Source organism: Catharus ustulatus, chromosome 27, assembly GCF_009819885.2.
Source record: "Catharus ustulatus isolate bCatUst1 chromosome 27, bCatUst1.pri.v2, whole genome shotgun sequence".
Taxonomy (NCBI): Eukaryota; Metazoa; Chordata; class Aves; order Passeriformes; family Turdidae; genus Catharus; species Catharus ustulatus.
The window spans coordinates 2,756,374-2,776,857 of NC_046247.1; the positions used below are offsets into that span (position 1 = coordinate 2,756,374).

A 20,484-nucleotide genomic window follows, 5' to 3' on the forward strand; every position below is an offset into this window, starting at 1 on the left:
GATTTTACATCTCCTAGCTGTTAAGCAGTGATATAAAAGATGGATATAAGGGTATAAATCAGTATCTGATGTAATTCATGGAGCCCTTTTGGTGTTACAAGAGCCGTGTCACTTGAGAACTGGGTGCTCCAACCCTTCATCTTTATTATGAGGAATTTAGGAAAATGCCTGATTTATCCTTCTGTTCCACCAGTGGAGTTGGAACCTCAGAATCAGGACCTGAGCACCCCTGTCAATGCTTTATATGTATTTTTCTATTATTCCTGAATATGTTTTTCTGTAAGTCCATGGCACCTCTGAGTTAATAGTCCAGCTTTTGATTTCCCCAGCCTTTGGCTGTTCTGGTATTGCTTTGTTCTCTTCCAAAGGTGTTTTTGTGAGGAGGAGAGAAAAGAATCAGAGTAAGTACAAGCCCAGTTCTGAGGCCAAAGGTGTGGTTTAAACCAAAGACTCACAACATGGATGTGCTTTGGTTAAATATTCATCTGCTGCAAAAATGCATCTGGGATGTGGGGAATGAAGGGACCACGTCTATCTGTGCTATCCAGGAGCTCTGCAGTGGATTTCACTCTTGTGAAATAATAAAAAAAGAATCCAATAACCAACATTTGTTTTTGACCTAAAATCCTGCAGAAGCAAGCTGTAACCTGGGCTGGGATAAAATCACACTGCCTGATAACTGCCTTTTTATAATTACCTTCCTGTTCCTGCCAAACTGACTTCTAATTTGAGGAGCCTTTAATAACCATTTTGTGTCTCCTTGCCTTAATTTGCTGCACACATGCACGTTTCCATCTGCTTCTGCAGTGCTGCTCTCGATCCACTGCATCGAAACACCCCTGAATTGGACCAGAGGAGTTTGTTTGTGTTGTGTAACCCCTGGCAACAGACTTTTGGGCCATTTCCCTGACAGCAGTTGACTCACTTTGAGCCAAGCAGTGACTCCATTGTGTGGGTGCATATAGGAAATTTTGTGTACAACCACGGCAGAAAAAAATAAAAAAAAATCGAGAGATGTGGTTCTAACACATCCCTCCAAGTGTTACTTGGTGCTGCTGCTGCAGGTGATGGTGGCAGCTTCAGGTAGGAGTGAAGCTCCAGAGCAGACAACCACTGGATCACACCTCTTTCCTCATCCTGATTTTTTTTTTTTTTTTTGATCATCAATGATGAAAGGCCTCGCGGATGCAATAAAGAATTTTATCTTTGCAGTTGAAAGTGCAGCAGTTGACTGGTGTTTTGATGTGTGCTGGTGAATAATGCAGAGGTTGTTGCTTTTCCCTCCTCTTTCATCTCTGGAGTGACACTGCAGACTGTCAGCTCTCCCACTGAATAATTGTGTCTTGTGTTGTGCTTCTTTTGTTGTAGAGCGATCGTCTTTTGATCAAAGGTGGTAAAATAGTTAATGACGACCAGTCCTTCTATGCAGACATTTACATGGAGGATGGGTTGATAAAGTAAGTGAAGCCTCATGGTGGGATTGGGGATGTACAGAAATGCACTGCACATTGCCTGGAATAGCTTAATCTCACACAGCTCTATTAAATTGCAGTGAAAAAATGAATATTTCCACGTCTGTCCTGGTGTTCAGTGAAGGAGCTTTAAAAGTTGGGTGTTGAATAAATAAACAACTGGGCCCAAACCCTGCTGGCTCCAAGGAGGTACTTACATGTGCTTAATTTTAGCCATGTGAGCAGCCCCATGCTGAGATGACACATGTGTTTGAAGTTATCTGTGCTGTAAAAGTTTCACTGAGTTATGACTTCAGATATTTTGAATCCAGGGTTCAGCGTCCTAACACAGTTAATTCTCTTTTAGGCTTGGAGGCTGGACTTAGGTGACCTCTGGAAATCTCTTGCAGTGCTGACTTCTCTTGGTCTGTGATGCAAGGATCACTCCAGCCCCCCTTCAAGGAAAAAAAAAAGGAGTCTGTAGTGGAAGAGGTTCTGACCTCTTTCTGTGTTTTCAGGCCTGAAACATGTGTTCCTGGCACATTAAATGTGTTACAGATTTCTTTGGAAAATTACTCCTAGGAAAAAATGGACAAGCCAGAGGTTACAAACAAGGAATTTTCCAGTTCTGGCTAAACAGCCAGCACATGTGCTTTTTTAATCAAGGTTAAAAGTTAAAGGAGCCAGCCAGAGACAGCTAATTAATTGCATCCACTACTGCACTGCTCAAAAATAGATCTGTGAAGAGCTGGACTGGAGAGACCTCTGAGGGTCTCACCAGGAATTTGGTAACCAATATCTGCTTGAATTTATGTTTGTGTAGGGACTCTAATACTTACACAAGAGAGGAAGATTTAAAATATAGAAGCAAAAATTTTTCCAGTGCTCCCAAACCAATGGTAACATCGAAATTGCTGTTGGAGAGCTGGAATCAAGTGTTGAGCTGCTGCTTAAAAAACTCCAGCCCCAGTAAAGCTGGGCTTGGTGCAGTGATCATCCATGAGCTGCACAGCCTCTACCAGAGGCTCTTAATTCCTTTAATGTTGCCCCAAAGTCCTGAAGGAATTGCACACTTATTATGGACTGCTTCCATGGGAAGAATAAAACACCCTCCTGATCCTGTGCCCTGCTTTCTATGGAAAAAGCAGCAGCCAGCCTAAGTAGCACAGGGTGTTTGTTTACAGGCTGCTCACCTGGCTGGGCCTGACCTGCTCCTCCAAACCTCTTTCCCCAGGCAAATAGGGGAGAACCTGATCGTGCCAGGGGGAGTGAAAACCATCGAGGCCCACGGCAGGATGGTGATTCCCGGAGGGATTGATGTCCACACCCGCTTCCAGATGCCAGAGCAGGGAATGACATCTGCTGATGATTTCTTCCAAGGGACCAAGGCTGCCTTGGCTGGGGGCACCACCATGATCAGTAAGTGCCTGCTTTCCTCTTTCAGCAAAGCTGGGCTTTTCTCCTCCCCAGATAAGCTGTGGGGGTCACCTTGTTGTGGAGCAGTGAGTGATGTCTGGCCAGGTTGGCAGGGAAAGCTTTTGGGAATAGAGGTGGGAAAGCAGGACCCCAGGATTTGTCACTCATTTCATTTGTCTTCCCTTGCTGCTGGTGTGACTTCAGCAGGTTTTTGGGTTTGCTCCTGTCACTGTGACCTCCACATTCCTGTGCCTTGGTCCCTTGTCTGTGGAGAGATATTTGTTGTATTCCTCACACCCAGGAGTCTCTGAAAACTGGGCCACTTCCTTCAGGATCTGCTGTAGCCACCAGGATTTCTGTTAACATAACTCTGCTTGTGCTCATCTCCTCCTTTGGAGAAAAAGGGGAATTGCAAAGCGAAAATACCTCAAAATAAAACAGACAGACAGACTGACTGCTGTGCTGGCAGCAGGATTAGACACTCTTGGTGTTCCCTTCTGCCTCTGAAATGCCTCAGGAATGAATTGCAGCCTCTCTGTCCCTGCTTATGTTGGCAGGGATCTCAAAACTCCACAAGCAAGTCACAACCTTGTAACCTTGTTTGAGCCAGAGGGAAAAAACCAAAACCAAACCCCTCTGTTGCAGGGCAGCTGATCAGGTATAAAAATGAGGGATAAAGGTGTGAGGTGATGAAAAATCTGAGCATCTCCAGCCTTTGATGTACTCTGAGGTGCTGCCATTGCACAGCAGGAGAGTTCAGGTACAGAGGAATAAAAGAAGCTGGTTCAGAGCAGCTTTGGTGTCTGTTGTCCAGTCCATGAGTAGAAAGAGATCTTAGGCACAGCCAGGAACCAGCTGAACTCTCCTCAGATCAAACCAAGCTCTGCATGGGCTGGAACATCCTCATCTGCCAGAGCTTGGTTGGGAGCAGCCCTTGATCCCTGGCCTGGTGGGTGGACAAGAATTGATTGGCAGGAGGCTGGAAGTAGGTCTTGGTGTGATGCTTCAAAGAAATAATCTTAAAATAAACCAGGAAATTATTTTTCATGACTTTTATCACTTCAGAATGTGAGGTTTGTGTCTGTAGATAACCTCACCCAGCCAGGGGATGTGGATTTGTGCACACTCATACCCAGTTCTCCTTCAAATCTTTGCTGTCAGTTTAAATCAACAGCACTGAAGTGATCTTTTATTTTCAGCCTCAGTTCATTGACTTTGGTTGGTTGGTTGTGCCTTTTTTAGGAGTACACCTGGTTCACACTTGAATTATTGTTTTGTTCTTCCTTGTTAAGTTGAATTAAATCAAAATAACATTCTCTGTGATGTGACCTTTCAGCAGCACTGTTGCCCTCAGTGGCACTTTTTGAAAGTAGAAATTGGTTTGGCAAATTATTTTTGGAGTGGCCCTTCACTTGGGTTGTCTAATTTTACCTCTGCAGAGTCCCCTAAAATCCTTTATGTGTGTAAATCTTTATTACCTTTATGGCTGTAATACCTGAATATCTCACTGATGGTGAAATAACATTTTAGTGAGTTAGGGAGGTGGGAGGAGAATACCCCATTTTACAATTTCTCCTTTCACAGCTGTGAAAATGAACATAATTTGGATTTATGACCAGGGAAAAACCATTTGGATTCAACTTGACCATCCTGAGTATCTCAGATGAAGACACCAAAATACAAAATCATCTCTGAACAACCACAAAAAAATCTGCCTAAGGCTGCAGTGAGGACTAATGGGATTAAATGGGATGATGGAGAGACATTTCTGATGGGTGGCATCAGCAGTGGAAAGCAGGATGAATGATCCAGAGCAGACTTGAAACCTTTTTCTGAGCAAAATTTCAGCATTTGCAAAAGTTTTCTCCTCAGTGAAGCCCTGGTGGGTGGCCCTTGGGCTTCCCCAGAGTTGTCGTGGATCACAGCATTTTTTTTGTGATAGACAGGGCAAATGGCATTTTTATCTCATTGCATGTTCTAAATGCTGGGATTTTGCAAAGGGAATCTGCTCCTTCCATGGACTTGTACCCAGCTCTTTGTTCTTCAGTCTTTTTTAGGAAAAAACACCTCTTTTTGGGTGTGAGATTATGGAAAAAACACCCAGTTTCCTCAGTGCTTTAAGCAAATTCTTTATGATTAGTTTGTGTCTCTGCTTTATGCATAACCCTCACTTTGAGCACACAGCTTCCTCATCTCCATGTCTCAATTTATTTCACATTTTTGTGCAGAAGGGCACTTTAAAGCTGTTTCCTTTACAATGATTTAAGGAAATATTAATTTTGCATGCAGTTTTCAGTGACATTGAACCAAGAACCTTGCCTAGGTTCCCACTGATGGTTGGATTATAAAAATTGTGGGTAAAATTCTGACTTTGAGTTTTGGCAGTGCCAGGAACTCACCTGGAGGATCTGCTTTGGTGAACCTCATGTTCAGCTCAGATCAAATTTGATGTTGCCTCTGTAATTCTGGTGGCAGACACATCCAGGGGAAGCACAAAATGTTGTTTCCAAGCCTTGTCCTCATTTCCTTGTTCCCCTCTAAATTCATCCCTGCAGCCTCAGGGAGGGGGAATCAGATGGGTCCTGGTGGGTATTTTTTGTGGCACCTGATAAATCCAGCTCCAATCCAAGGCTTTGCCCATCTGGGAAAAGGGGCTGGGGGTGAGGATTCAAACCTCCCCTTTTGTCTCTCTGTGCTTTGCTTTCCTGAGCCCTCCCTGGCTTGCTCCACTGAGGAGTTTGGGCTGATTTCTTTTTGTGCTGGCTCCCCTGAGGCCATCTGAGCAGGAATTCCAGCTATGATCCTTCTGTCTCTCCCTTCTGCAGTGCCAGAGGCAAGGCTCCAGCTGACTTTGCTAAGGAAGGAACAAACAGAGTTGCTTTTGCCTGAAATGACGTGTTGTGATGTCTTTGTTTTTCTGCAGTGACAATTTGCACAGTCCTTTTCTCAGTCCCCACCTTAAAATAATATTGGTGTGGGTATGTCAGCTGAGCTGCCCTCCCTGGGGCTTTTAGGATAACACTGCTCCAGGAAAAAAAAACTTGGATTCTCGCCCTTTTGAAATGTCAGAACGCAGTGTTTGGGCATTGAGTGGAAAGGAGAATTCCAGAAGGCTCCACAGAGAATTTTGAAGCAGAGAGGAGTATCAGATATGCTCCAACCTGTTCTGCTTGCTTCCCTAAACTCCCCTGTGTTCCATGGGAACAGAGCAATCCTCCCAGGCTCTGTCTGAAGCTGTCCTTTACAAGAAGCTGAAATTTTGGTGAGCTGAAAATGGGAGGGACCCCCAGGCATGGTCAAAGCCCAGCCCTGGCTCTGCACAAGACACAGCCCCTGTTTTCCTGAGCTGGGTGAGTTCCCCAGGGTAAAACCCAGTGAAGGAAGAATCCCTGCCAGGAGCAGGGTGGCCTCTCAGAGTTTGTGCATGCTTTGGTTGCTGATTAGCTGTGATGGGTGAAATCCCCACCAAAATCAGTGGAAAAACCCCCCTGGTTTGAGCAGGGGCAGGGTTGCCTCTCTGCTGCCAGCCCTGCAGAAGGGATGCAGAAGTTAAGCTCTGTGTATTTACTGGCTCTGTGATCCTGAGCCTGTTTAATGTCCCACTGAGAGCTCCATCCCACACACATTTGAACCCCTCCTCCCAAACTCTGCTCCTTCTCTGCTGTCCTTGGGTGAAATCTCCTGCTGACATTGCCTCTCCTGACTCAGTCAACCACTGTTATAATCATGGAGGGAAATTACAGTGAGAGAAATGATAGCTTTTTCTGGCCTGGTGGCTTGGAAGGCAGCAGCCTTTTGAACTTGAGCAGCAGTTACCCTAATGACACGGGGAGGGAAGGCTGGGGAGGGGAGCCTGTGTATCTTGGGGAGTTCAGGAGATGAAGGGGAGCCTCACATGAGCTGCTGTTGGCTCCCTAATTCCTGCCCCTGGTATTAAAGAGCTCCCAAGGGCAGCAGAGCTGGGTTTGAGCTGCCAGCCAAGCTCCAGGTGAGGTGACACCAGGTCATCCTGCAGATCACCACCTTGCACTCAGGAGTGATTCCTCACCTCTGGGGTTTTGATCTGAGTGTGACACAGAATGGAGCTGCCCCAAAGGAGATCAGACTCTGTGATAGTCTCAGCTTAAAGTGGGGTTTAGGCAGGGTGAGGGTGTGGGGTGGTGTTTAAACCCAGAGTGGAGATTAGATCCTATTCTACCTGACTATGTGCATTTATTTTATATTACCAGGGTTAGTCCTGTGCTGGTCTGGAGTCTGAACAGTGAGAGGAGGAGGAGGGAGGCAGAGACAGAAGGAGGTGACAGCAGTGGTCAGGCAGGGACTTGTGGCTGGGCTGGAATTATAAAACCAAGTGTTCTGCATCCAAGAGCAGCAACCACAGAGCTGCAGTGTCTGCCCAGGTCCTGGCTGTGTGTACACAGCCCTGCATTGTTCCACAGGCACCAGCCCCAGTTTTGTTTCTCTTTGCACCCAGAGATAAAAGAGGAACTGTGCCCTGGGAGCAGCCCTGCCCTGACTCTGCAGCTCCTTTCTCTTTCTGGCAGTGGCTCTTCTGCCCCAAAGAAATGATGAATTCTTTAGAGATGTAGTGAAAATGTTCACACATTATTGGGGATTTCTGGGAGTGGGAATCTTTGCTCTCTGATGAATGATGACATCAGGGGTGCAGAGTCCCTCCTACCCTGTCCCTCCTCTGTCCAGGTCCTTTTTACACCCCCAAAACCACTCTTGGCCCTGATTTACCCTAAATCTCTTTGCTCTTTGTGATGGAGTAATGGTATTGCCACATGGGGGTGCAGAATCTCTCCTGCCCTGTCCCTCCTCTGTCCAGGTCCTTTTTTTACACCCCCAAAATCACTCTTGCCCCTGATTCACCCTAAATCTCCCAGCTTCCTGCTGCTGTGTTTGTGCCTTTCATTCAGGGCAGGTTTAAAATCCTTCCTGAGAAAGTGGGGCTGTGAGCAGAGCTGGGCAGTTCCCTGGTGTAAGCTCCTCCTCCCAAGCTTTTAAACCCCTCTAAGTCCATTAGGCTCAGCCTGCAGCCTCTGTGCTGGGGCTTGCTCTGCTCCCAGCATCCCAGCAGTGCTGGATGGGATCCCTCATTGTTCTGGGGGGATTCCATGGGGATCTGCCAAGCCCTTGATGTCCCTTGCCAGAGAGCTCAGGAGGAAGCACCTGTGCAGGGCTCAGATGTGCTGTGTGTTTTTGTGTGTGCTGGGGGGGTTTAACCCTTTGGGCTGCAGCTGTTTGTCACCTCTCTGTGCTGGGAACAGGCTCTGTGAGGAGCACACAAGGGTGGGAGCTGTGTCTGGGGAGCTGTGGTGTTGGGGGGTGTTCAATGCTGGCTGAGTGCTGAAAGGTGGAATCACTGGCCCTGGTGTTGGGCTGGAGTCCTGTGAAACCTCTGTAGTCCAGCCTGGTTTGTATTTGAGTCAGGAGATTTTTTTCCCTATTTTCCCATATTTTCTTTCCCCAGAGCTGCTGGGGATCCTGTGCCATGTCCCCTGTACCATTCCCTGCGCCTCCTCCTCTCCCATCTTTCCTCCTCCTTCCCCATCCTTTTCCTCCTGGCAGCACTGATTTTTTTCAGGAGCAGGTCAGGGGTCCCTTTGTCTGTTTTTGCCCCTTTCTGCTGCAGCCCCTGTGCAGGAAGGAGGGGATGGAAATGATTCCACACGTGCTGGAGCTTGGCTTAGCTCTGAGTGCTGGAGTGGCAGCAGCTCTGACAGTGCAGATGTGACTGACCTAGATTTCTCCATGCATCCAAAAAGGGATTTCAGGAGAAAATAACCCATTTTAATGCCTCTTATTCCATTTAATGCTGGGGATCAGCAGTGCTGCTTTCCCACTGCGTGGGGAAGAGTTCTTTTGTTCAAGGAGCTGCTTTGAAGTGATTTTCTTACAGAATCACAGAATGGTTTGGGTTGGAAGGGACCTTAAAGATCATCTGGCAGGGCAGGGCACCTTCCTCTATCCCAGGTTGTTCCAAGCCCTGTCCTTAAACACTTCCAGGGATGGAGAACCTGAGCCAGGGCCTCACCACCCTTATAATAAAGAATTTAATCCTAATACCTCCTTTAAACCTGCCCTCCTTCAGCTTTAGGCCACCCCTGTTGTCTTATAACTACATGCCCTTGTTAAAAATCCCCAAAATCCTCAAATTGTTGCTTTCTGTGTCCAGTGCTCTCATCCCCAAGTTCCAGGCCTTAGAGGTGACACAGGAATGAATCTCTGATGTGCTGTGTCTCACCCAGCCACTTCCACCAATGGAAAATGTACATGATGTTTTTCTGGGGGCAGGTGTAAAAGTTGTCTCCTCCAGGTCTGCTGTGGATGAAAAAAAAAAAATCTTAAAAAATAAAATGAAATTATCCACCTCGCTTCATATAACACCATTAGGTGCCTGTGCTGGGTTTTCAGGGCATGTGTGTTAAACCTGCCCAAATAAAGTGTCTTCATCTCCTTCAAGCCTTGACAAAATCTTCAAAGAAGCAGAGGAAGGCCTGTTTTTCTGTCAGGGAGTTTTTGCCTCCCCACCAGTGTCACCCTGTGCCTTGCTGTGAGTTTGACTCAGCAGAAAATGAGGGTGAGCTGTGCAGGTTGGAAATGAGCTCTGGGTGCCGTGGGAGCAAACAGGGGGAGCCTGGAAGAAGCAAAAGCTGTAACCAACTGCAGGACTCCCCACCTGGGCTGGGTTTGGAGTGGGGTTTGATCTCTTTGACCAGCAGAGCCTTTTTTCCCTCTTTCCTTCAGCCCCAGTGCCTGCAGAGTTCATAGATCCCATCTGTTTCTTAGAAACCGGATTTTTTTTTGTTTTAAATCTTTCTGGTGAGAGGGAGAAATGTTTGAGGAATACAAATGAGCCCCTCCTGTCTGGCACACTTTAATCCCACTCAGGAGCTGCCAGTTGTTAGCAGCTTGGGGCTGTGCCTGCAATCTTTTCACAGCCCCATTTAGGAGTTATGGCTTTTGGGAGAACTCTTTTCTTCCCCTGCTGCACTGCAGTTGGTGCTGGGACCCCTCTGTGACAATGGCAGTGTCATTCCATTTCTCCATGCTGGCTATCTGGAATGGGAGGTGGCTTTGTTGTGGCTTTAATTCAAATTGATTAAGCTCACCTAGAGCTTTATCTCATAATAAAAAGGGATTATTTTTGTGAAGAGCTACCTGAGAAGCTGGTGTGGGCAGCCCTGGAAGCAGGGAGATAATCCCTGTCCCTCCCACTTGGCAGCTGCAGATCCAGAGGAAAGTGCTTTTGGCTTCCTGTTTTCAGCAAAAGAAGGAACTTGAGGATTTCACATGCAAATATTAACTGGGGAAATGCCTTGGTTGGTTTTCAGAGCCCACCAAAAAGGGCTCAGCTTTTGGAAGCTTCTCTTTTGGCCACTTGTCTGGGTGTGTTCCCACCACATTGCTTTTGCTCCTAGAAGCAGCTACATATGTGCAGCTGGGTATTTTTGGAATCTGGGGGACTGGTGGTGGTGTTTTACATATGCATGAGATTCCCTGGAAGCCTGCAGGCAGCAGGGAAGGAGTTCCTGGAGAATCCTCCCAAATTATTGCAGCTCAGTTGGTGACAGGAAGTGGGGGAAGCTCCCAAACTACCACACACTGAGGGGTTTGTGCCTCCAAACTGGGGTTCTTCATGGGCCTGGCAGGATTCCAGACTCCTTGAAAAGCCAGGCAGGGCCAGTCCAGCAGCCAGGGGCTGTGCCACAGTGTTCTCTGTCCAAATATTCCAATATTGCTTCCAAAAAAATCTCATTGCAGGGAGGGTGTCAGTTAATGATGCTTCCCAGCAGGCTTTTCTTCACTTCAGATGAGATTTCTCAGCATTAGTGTCCCAAGGGAAGAGTTTGGCTACTGATGGGCTACAAAGGACTTGTCAGCCTGATGGACAGAGTCTCTTTTTCCACTGTGAATGGAAGAAGTTTTGGAAAAGTCTCTTTTGCAGCACAGCTGAGAAAAATGCAGATACAGGGTGTTCTTAGAAGCAGAATTAGGCCATGGAAGGAGGACTGTGGACCAGTCAGTGCAAACACTCTGTAATAAAGCTGGATGGAGCCATCCTGCCCAGATCCAGGGGCAACTCTGGTTATTAATGGAAGCGCAGATGGTTTGGGTTGGAAAATCCATCCAATCCCACTCCCTGCCATGGGGAGAGACAATTCCCACTGTCCCAGGGTGCTCCAAGCCCTGTCCAGCCTGGCCTTGGACAGGGATGGGGCAGCCACAGCTTTTCTGGGCCACCTGTGCCAGCACCTCCCTGCCCTTCTAGTGAAGAATTTCCTTCTAAGACAGGTGTCTGCTAAGAAATGCAGGAACCTTTCTTTGAAATGGAGAATGGAAACCCCCTCCCTCCAAATTATTATCATTTTGAAATCAAGGGGCTTTCAGGCAAAGATATGGGAATAGGACTAACAGTTCTTTCCTAGGGAAATTAAAATAGAAATACAGAATTCCAAAGAACAACCCCAAGCCCTGCCAGAGTCAGAATCCAAGCTGACAGCCGTCAGTCAGGCAGGGTGTTGGCAGCAGTCCCATCCCATGGTGGCTGCATCCTCCTGCAGTGACAGATGTGGCTCAGCTGGAGCAGTGCTCCTGGACAAGGTGCAGTTTCCCTCTGGAGCTCCAGGGATGATGTGGAAGGGTCTGGTTTTCCTCTGGGATCCAGTGGGAAAGGCTGCTCTGATGTTCCAAATCTCAGATTTGATCAGGGTAGGAAATGCTTGGCTCCTCCCCTGGCTGGAGCATCTCCCCATGGGATGATGGAATTTTATCAGTCCCACAGTGGGATTCAATGGCCATGAGCAGAAAATGACTGGCTGGAGGAAGGATGGGTTGTGAAAAGATAAAGAACACTGCCCCAGCTGGTTTATAAACCATGGCCATGAACAGGAGATATCCCATGAGATAAAGAACACTGCCCCAGCTGGTTTATAAACCATGGCCATGAACAGGAGATATCCCATGAGATAAAGAACACTGCCCCAGCTGGTTTCAATGGATGCCCATTAGCAGAATATCTCCCACAGAGATCAGGATCACTGCCCCACCCTCAGCAGATGGTGACAGAACAGAAACCTTTGATCACATCCTGTATTGGAACACAAGACAACAGGAAATGAGGCTGAGGTGTAGAAAGCAGCAGTTGCCCCTGAAGATTTGGTGCATGGAAAAAACCAGAAGTTAGATCTGGTGTGTGGGAGTTCCCCAGAGCAGTTTGCTACAAGCTGACTGTCACTGTGTTTGCATGGTGTTTTGTGCCCCAAACCTTGGGTTCTCCACAGATGCAGGAGGACAGCAGGCAGCTTGTGAGGCCAGGCTGGAGGAGGAGGTTCAGCAGCCACAGGAGGCTCTGGTTAATAATGATCTGGTTAGGGCCAGGTTAATGATTTCAGCAAGCACAGGAGCTGATCTGCAGGAAATGTCAGTGCCCAGAGTGGGAGAAGAGCGGCACAGGGCAGCTGTGCTTAGGACATGGCTGTGAGGAGCAGATGTGCTGCTTGGTCCTGCCCTTGGTCCAGCTGCACATCCCACCGTGTTCCAGGTGAAAATTTGGGTGTGGCTGAGCCCTTCCCTGCAGTTGTGTGTGTGAGCTGTGAGGGATTTGAGTGGGAGCAGGATGGGGACTCCCAGTGCTGGAGCAGAAGTGGTTTGGTGGTGATGGATGGCAGCTTCCTCCTTGGAGCATGATGTCACCTTGTCACAGTCACAGAGGAAGTGTCTGGTCCTCATCCAGCCAGGGGAGATGTTTATTTGGCAAACACAGGGGTTTTCTTTTCCCCATTTCTCTCACAAGCTGCGTTAATAAAAACTGCTTGTACAGCATCAGAGCTCTTCACATTTAGTTTATTTTTGGGGGGGTAAAAAACAACTTTACCCTGCAGTTCCTCTTTATCTCCACCACCCCTGAGACAGCCCTGGGCCATGAAATGAAAGTGAGAATCCAAAACTTGGTGATAACAATGCAAATCCAGAGCTGCTCCAGCTCCCCAGCAGTGGAAAAAGCCTGAGGGGCAGGACACATCTCCAGTGACCTGAGAGGGACACAGCTGCCTCCCCACACGTGATCTTTTGTCCTGTCTCTGATCAGCTCTTGCCCCTTGGATGTGTTGTTAATTCTTGTGTTTTGTCTTGACTTGAAAGCCATGGCAGCAAACTGAGGGTTTTTCTCCATCCCAGTCCCTCAAGGTTTCCAGACCAATTCATATGGAAGCTTTGAAGTCCTGTGTGCTCTTTTCATGGCCTTCAAGTGTGGAGTAATGCCTAAAAGAAAGAATAAATCTTGGAACCACTTAAATGTCTCTTTTGAACTTGGTTCCCTCCCTCTCTGCCATGGTGACCTCCTGAGATACAATAAATGCACAATAAACCTGTACTGGGAAGGGATGGAGCCTTTTTTTTTATCTGACCTTAATCTGCTGCCATTCCAGCTGCTGGGGAGGGTTATTAATTATTATTTGAATTCTTTATGTTTGTGTCCAGCCAGCCTCAGATTGTTAATTGTATTTTGGATGTAATCAGCCAAAAGGGCAAGTGAAATATCTGTATGACATCAGTGAGGGAATAAGGGAGCAGTGCAGTCTGAAAATGTAATCAGTGAGCACAGATATGTCTGAGTCTTCTGAGCCTGCTCCAGCTTCTGATTTCTCTGCATCAGGTCCTATAAACTGGGTCTGAACTGACAGAAAACAACTTGTGATGTCATTTGTGCTGCCTTTGCTGTGGATTTGGACAGGAGAACAGTCCCTGGGTATTTGTATTAGCACCATAAATGCTGCTCTGTGCAGCCTGTCACTCTGCAGAATAATCTCTTTATTCCAGTATCTTTTCTTAGGAGGGGCAGGGGGGAGGGAACAGGAATAAAATCCTCTGGGAATAAATCCCCAGAGCTGAAATCTGATTGCTGGAGCCAGGATGTGAAGAAAATCCTTTGTTTGATTTCTCCTCTGCTGAGGTGCATCAGGTCCATGAGCAGTTTCCTTCAAAGCAATTTTGTCACTGTCCTTCCTTTTCCCAGATCAAACCCATGGCTCAGAGCATGGTTTGAAGGAAGAATTGGGATGCAATCAGAAAAAAAAGGAGGTGTGAGGCTCTTCTGGATTGCTTGATTTGGGATTTTTGAGCTCAGAGAAGGGCTGACATCTCTGGATGGGTGCAGAGATGCTGAGCTGGAAACTGGGGTTTAATATTTAAATCAGAATTTTTGCTGCTGAAAAAAAGCTTTCTGTTACTGGATGAGGCAGCTTTGACACGTGGAAGGGTTGTGATACATAAAGGTGGAAGGATTGGGGTATTTTACCAGCTGAGAATTGGATGAAATAAGGTCTGTGATTATGGGATAATCTTCTGTAGGTCATCAAGGGCCTGACTTCCAGTTCACAGAGATTGATTTTATTCCTCTTGCTCTCACAGAATTACTCCCACTTCCCAGCAGTGCCAGGACAATATTCCTGCAGCTCCAGGAACTTCCAAGTAGGGACCTGTGCATTACCAGGGCTGAATTTAATTACAACCTCTCAATAAAATGGCTTGTGACAGAATGTACAACTCCATAAATCCACCAGATTTCATCCCACACAGTTGCAGTGGGGATTAAGTGGTATTAAGCAGGCAGATGTGTTTATGGTGATCTAGCTGCTATTAAAAGTTTTGGGTAGAGGAGATCTGCCTGCTAACAGTTAAGCTTAAATGTTAAGGATTTTCACCTTATAAACTCCTCTTAAACAATAGGCACATTTAATGCTGGTAGGAGCAGGAAATAATGTGGAAAACTGCAGTCTGTAATAGCAGCTGGAACCCTGAATCCATGGGTTTTTATTACAGACACAATTTTGGTAACATCTGACCCTAATTCATGTTTATATTGTCCATTTCAAACAGTTTTTCTCCTTCCTGGTAGTGGCATTCATGAGCTGAAGCCCCAGAAAAATTTCATGCATGCTTTGGATGACACTTAATTAAAGCAGTTGAGAAAAAAATCCTTTCCAGGGGAAAGCTGGAAGCAAGGGCTATTAATAGAAGCTGCAGGAAGGGGTTGCTTGCAAGCCAAGGCCTGCTCAACTGAGGCAGGATGCAAAAAAGAAAACAAAAATGCACATGCCACAATGCCAGGAAGCTATAAAACCCATTAATCCCCACCCATGAGCACATCCATCCCAAAAAACAGAGTTTTGTTTTCAAGACAAGGCAGGGAGCTGGATCCAGCTCTCCCTCTGAAGCAATAATTTCTCTGGAGCTTAGCAAGGGGTCAAAACCATAAAGGCATTGCTCTTTATTTGCTTTTTTTTTTAAATTTGAGAGAGATACCAAGTGCCAGAAGAAGATCATGTGAGATTTTTCTGGCTGTGCTCAGAGCATCCTGCAGGCTGTTGGTGATTCCTGGATCCCTCAGGATCAGATCCCTGCTCCAGGAAAACTCCTGAGCTTCCCTGAGCTTGGAAAAGGCAGCCAAGATGTGATGCAGCATTTCCTAAAACCACAATTTAAAACTGAGCTTGGCAGTGGGCTGGGGAAGGTTTGAAAGTCTGGGAGCAGCTGGAAGGAGACAAGGAGAGGTTTTAGGCCAGCCCTAAGTGTGGTGAAGCTTTTAGGCTGCCCTTTCTGGGATCAGCTGTTGGATTTGATCTGTGTGGGTCCCTTCCAGCTCAGGGTATTCCATCATTGTGTGAATTGTGTAGAAAAGCAGCAGGAATGATCTGAACTTCAAAATTGTGTATGGGGTTGTGCTGGGATCTGATTTTAGTTCAGCAATAAGAATGATCTGAAATTTGGAATTACTTTCATGTGTGTGGGATTGTTCTGGGATCTGATTTTAGTTCAGCAGAAGGAATGATCTGAAATTTGAAATTACTTGTTGTGTGTATTCTGATTTTAGTTCTGCAATAGGAATGATCTGAACTTCAAAATTAATTGTGTGTGTATGGGATTGTGCTGGAATCTGATTTTAGTTCAGCAATAGGAATGATCTGAACTTCAAAATCACTTTTATGTGTATGGGGTTGTGCTGGAATCTGATTTTAGTTCAGCAGCAGAAATGATCTGAAATTTGAAATTACTTGTGTGTGTATTCTGATTTTAGTTCAGCAATTGGAATGATCTGAACTTCAAAATCACTTTTGTGTGCAAGGGGTTGTGCTGGGATCTGATTTTAGTTCAGCAGCAGGAATGATCTGAACTTTGAAATTCCTTGTGTGTGTATGGGATTGTGCTGAGATCTCATTTTAGTTCAGCAGCAGAAATGATCTGAACTTTGAAATTATTTTTGTGTGTAGGGGATTGTGCTGGGATCTGATTTTAGCTCAGGTTTTATATTAATATATGATAAGAATCTGTTAATTGGTGATGCTTGTGCTCTATAAAGTGCTGCTAGCACTTCTACCCTGTGCAGATTTCTCCATGTTTATGTTAAAATAACTTTATTTTCCTTGTGGAGCACTTAATCCATCCCCCTAAATTTTTGCCTTCTCTTTTCATTTCACACCCAACCATCTCCCCAGCAGCACCCACCCAGTGAGACAGAGAACATTCCAGCATGGCTGGGTGCCAGCCCTGGTGCATGGATCAGCCAGTGGTGTTGTCTCACTGCAGCTCACTGGCTGCTTTAATCCTGAGCTGATTATTGTGCCCAAGGAGGAGCAGGGAGCTCTGAGCTGAGAGGGGCAGAGGGAAAACAGCCCTGGGAAGCAGCAGCAGATGCACCTTGTAAGCCTGTGTGTGATGACAGAGCCAAAGCAGGCATGGGAAGGGTAATTAAGAGCCTGGGTGATTAAGGCTGGAGCATGTGGTGCTCAAATCCAGCCTCAGAGGGAGGGGAGAGCTTGGATTGTCACTTATCCAGGTGCTTTGGAATCCTGTCAGTGTTTAACAAGGAAAAAATTAGATTATTTGTCAGGTATAAAGCAGTTTTTCTCAGTTCCTTTGCTGTTGTAACAGCCTTGTTTGCCCTCAGCCCTGGGTGCTGCTTCTGCAGCTCAAAAGGTTAAAAGATAATTTACAGAAAGCAACATAACCCTGAGCTTGGCTTTGCCCTGTGCCTTGCTGAGAGTTGTGTTAAATAAAGAGAAACACCAGGATTAGGCCTGAATTTCACTCACATTCAGGGAGCCACTACAAGGCCCACAAAGTTATTTAATTCCTCCTTTGAAGATTTCAGCACTGATGAAGTGATGCTTAAATTATCTTTTCCTTTTTGTTCTTTTTCCTCTCCGTTTTGTTTCTGTTTTTGGAACAAGCTTTGAGTTTAAAAATGAGCTGGCAACTTCCTTCTCAGACCTCAAGACCTCAAACTGAATTCATCTGCACAGCTAAAAAAAAAAAAATCCACAACAGGATGAAAACATCTGGGCTGGGGAGCAGAGCAGATCAAGGGAATAAAGGGTGACAGTGTCACCAGAGTTTGTCCTGAGTGTGCCCAGGGGTTGAGTTTTGCTGGTTCCCAAGGTGGTGGGAGGGAAGGTGATGCACTGGGATGGGATTCCCAGGGACAGCGAGCTCTGTGGGGTCAGGACATTGCTTTTCCCCTGGGAATGCTGCAGGGGGGATTTGCTGGGAGCTGGGCTGGTCCTGGGACAGATCATCCCCAGCTCATCCTGGGGCTGTGGGAATGCTGGGCTGCAGCCTCTGTCAGCTGCTTCTGCTGCTCTGCAAGAAAAAGCTTTTTGTTTTACTCTGAGCTGTGCCTGGGGGCTGGAAGAAGCTTCTCTGAGCTGCATGGGGGCAGTTCCTGGCCATCCCAGCAGTTCCAGAGCTCAGTCCTTTCTGAGCAGATGAAGAGTCAGCCTTGACTGCTCTCCTTCCCTGGATCTGGGCTCGTTTTTGCTCATTTGGTGTCCCCAAAACCCCATGGAGGCATGCAGGCTGTCACCTTGCAGTGTGTTTGGCCCCTCCAATTGCACAGAGGAATAAGGAGGTTGCCATTTGTGTATGAATTGCTTCCTGAGCAATTTGGGATTACATCCACCCTCTCCATGCCTTTGGTGCAGCATCCCCTGCTGCTTCCACGCTGCCCCAGGGATGTCCCTGTCACTGTGGCTGTGTCCTGGGCTGCCCTGCTGGCTCCTTCCCTGCCTCTCTTCAGAGCACTTCAGTCCCAGGATGCCCAGGCTGTTCCCTCCCTTGCACTCTCAGGCTCCTTTCCTGCTGAGCTCTTCCACGTGTCAGGAAAATGAATCCACAAACAGCAGAGGTTCAAAAAGGAGCCAGAGGAGCCCTTTTGCTTTATTCCAATAAAGGGAGAGGCCATGGGGCATCCCCTGGGCTCTCTCAGATTTTTGGAGGCTCAGCCTCCTTTTTATCCCAATTTCCCTCTCTCTTTCCCCATTGCTGAGGTGCTTGAGAGGCTCAGACTTCAAATGCACAACCCTCCCTTTGAATTTTTAATTCTTACATAATTCATGGTTTTTCCTCATTGCTTCTTTCATCTTCCAATACCCAGCAAATCTACAGTTTGTTTGTAAAGGCAAATATCTTTTTCCATTCATCAATCAGTGCAATCCATCCCATTGTTTCTTTTCTCTCTCAGTGCTGGTTTTATCCACCCACAGCTTGTTTGGAAAGACAAATCCGACATTCCTCTCACCTGTGCACGTGGGGCAGTGATGTTTGCTGATGTTTGCTGGCAGAGCTGCTGTGGGTATAAAGTGTTCTGTATTTTGGAGGGGCTGGAGGGGGATTTGGCTGTCAGGGAGCTGCCACAGATGTTCCCAACCCCTGGAGCTGATTTCACCCCACTCTTGCAGCATCACCTCCATCCCTGACTGCACCCAGCTGAGTTTGGCTTTGTCAGTGACTGAGCTCCCTCAGCCTGGTCCCACTGCCCCCACAAACTCCATCCTTGTGATAAAAGTGATGCCAGACCCCCCAGTCATTCCTGGGGGCTCCAGAGCCATCCCCAGGGCCTCAGTGCTGGGCTCTGAGAGCTCTGTGTTAACCCCTTGGTGCCCTCAAGCCCCAATTCCCAATGCCCACAAGGCATCCATCATCCTGGGGCTGACAGAGCTCTGAGGGCACCTTTAGTCTCAAGTGGAGATGGATTTATTCCTGGGATGTGTTAGAGATTAAATGGGCTTTTTTTTGGCTTTTTAATTAGATATTAGTCTAAACCTGGGCTTTTTCCATGTCCCATTGGAAAAGCAAAGGGAATGTTATTTTTCTCCTTGTTGTTCATTCCATTTAAGCTAAAGATTAACTTCAGCAGAGCTTCTGAACTAACCAAGAAACAATTCAGGCTGGAAGTTAGCAGAAGGTTTCTGACCACTGGGGAGGAACAGATCATGGATAAGAAATGGGATGATTTTTTAAAAAAGCAGGTCAGTTTATTGTCTGGTTATATTTCCCAGTGAAAAGCACATCCTTGATGTGGTGCCAGACAGGAGGCAAATCTCCAAGTTTTCAGTCCCAGCATGGATTTCTGTGATGGGTGGGGAGGGAGCAGACACAGAGACCACCAGGCACTCCTGGAGTGCTGAGCTGATCAAAGCTGCAGCTGCTGGGGCAGTAAGGATGTGCAGACAAGTGTGATGCTTCCAGGGGAAAAACCTTTTGGAAAAGCACAAATATTCCAAATTATCTCCCTTTGGAAGGGGACAGGGTGGGCAGAGTTGTGATTTGAGCTGGTTTGAGTGCCCAGCTCAGGCTGAGATGTCTCTGCTGACTCCAGGGGCTGCTCAGCAGAGCTGGGCTACCTTTCCCAGTGTGGTTCTGGTTCTTTAGGCAGTGCAAAAGCAGCAGATGTTGGCTGCTGTGTCTGTGTGGGGGTGAAGCACAGCTTTGTTCTGCCCTGAGGGTGAGTGGAACCCACGGGCTCTGTCTCTCATCCCAGCTGTGACTTAGAGCAGCCCTGATCCTCCATAAAGTTAAAAATCACTGCTGGGATTTCTCTGCTGATAACTGAATCATCTTTTTATTTTTTTTCTGTGTATTTTAATGTAGAATCAAGCCTCTCCTCCTCCCCAGCAGTGCTTGCCCAGTTTTGACCCCCAAAATCCCACAGGCTTTTCCCACTCTCTCAGTTCAGTGCTGGATATGCTGGCTTGCTCCTTTTATTTCTCTGTGTCTTTTGAAATCTCAGAGACTCCAGGTGCTCAAATAAAAGCCAGGAACACTGAATCTTCAGCTCCAGGTGTTTTGTGTCACCCTTTGAGGCTGTCCTGCAGCTGCTGCTGGATTTGGTGTGAGGATCAGACTGAGCAGGTGCCAGAGGCAGCAGGACCTTCTCAGGGAGATCAGAGAGATTTTTCCAACCTCAATTTGCTGGTCCTGCTTCCTGCAGTCCCCTGGAGGGTTGGGATGTGCAGCACCAACAGTTGTAGTAAACAGGTTGTAGTAACAACTCCTTTTCCTTCAGCTGCTGCTCCGTAATCAACTGCATTCTCTAGAAACCACTGAGAAATTTAGAACTTGGAAATATTTTAAAGGGAGAGAGGACACCTTGATTTTGCAGCAGCCTCTGCACAGCTGTGTTTACTGTCCTGGGCATGCAGAAAAATGTCCTGGTTTGGAGGACAGGTGTCTGCCAAGAAAGGCAGGAGCCTCTCTTGAACTGGAGAATGGAACCCCCTCCCTCCAAATTATTATCATTTTGAAATCAAGAGACTCTCAGGCAAAGATATGG

At 46.9% G+C, this 20,484-nt stretch overlaps 1 protein-coding gene across 3 annotated transcripts in view; it reads left to right on the forward strand.

Annotated features, from left to right (window-relative positions):
* The window catches only part of DPYSL2 (dihydropyrimidinase like 2), a 54,529-nt gene that overhangs the window by 13,301 nt on the left and 20,744 nt on the right, over positions 1–20,484 (forward strand). For all 3 annotated transcript variants that reach the window (XM_033081042.1, XM_033081041.1, XM_033081043.1), the window contains 2 exons: positions 1,369–1,457; positions 2,686–2,870. In XM_033081042.1, coding sequence (XP_032936933.1) covers positions 1,369–1,457; positions 2,686–2,870 — 274 coding nt within the window. The remainder of the gene's footprint in view (positions 1–1,368; positions 1,458–2,685; positions 2,871–20,484) is intronic.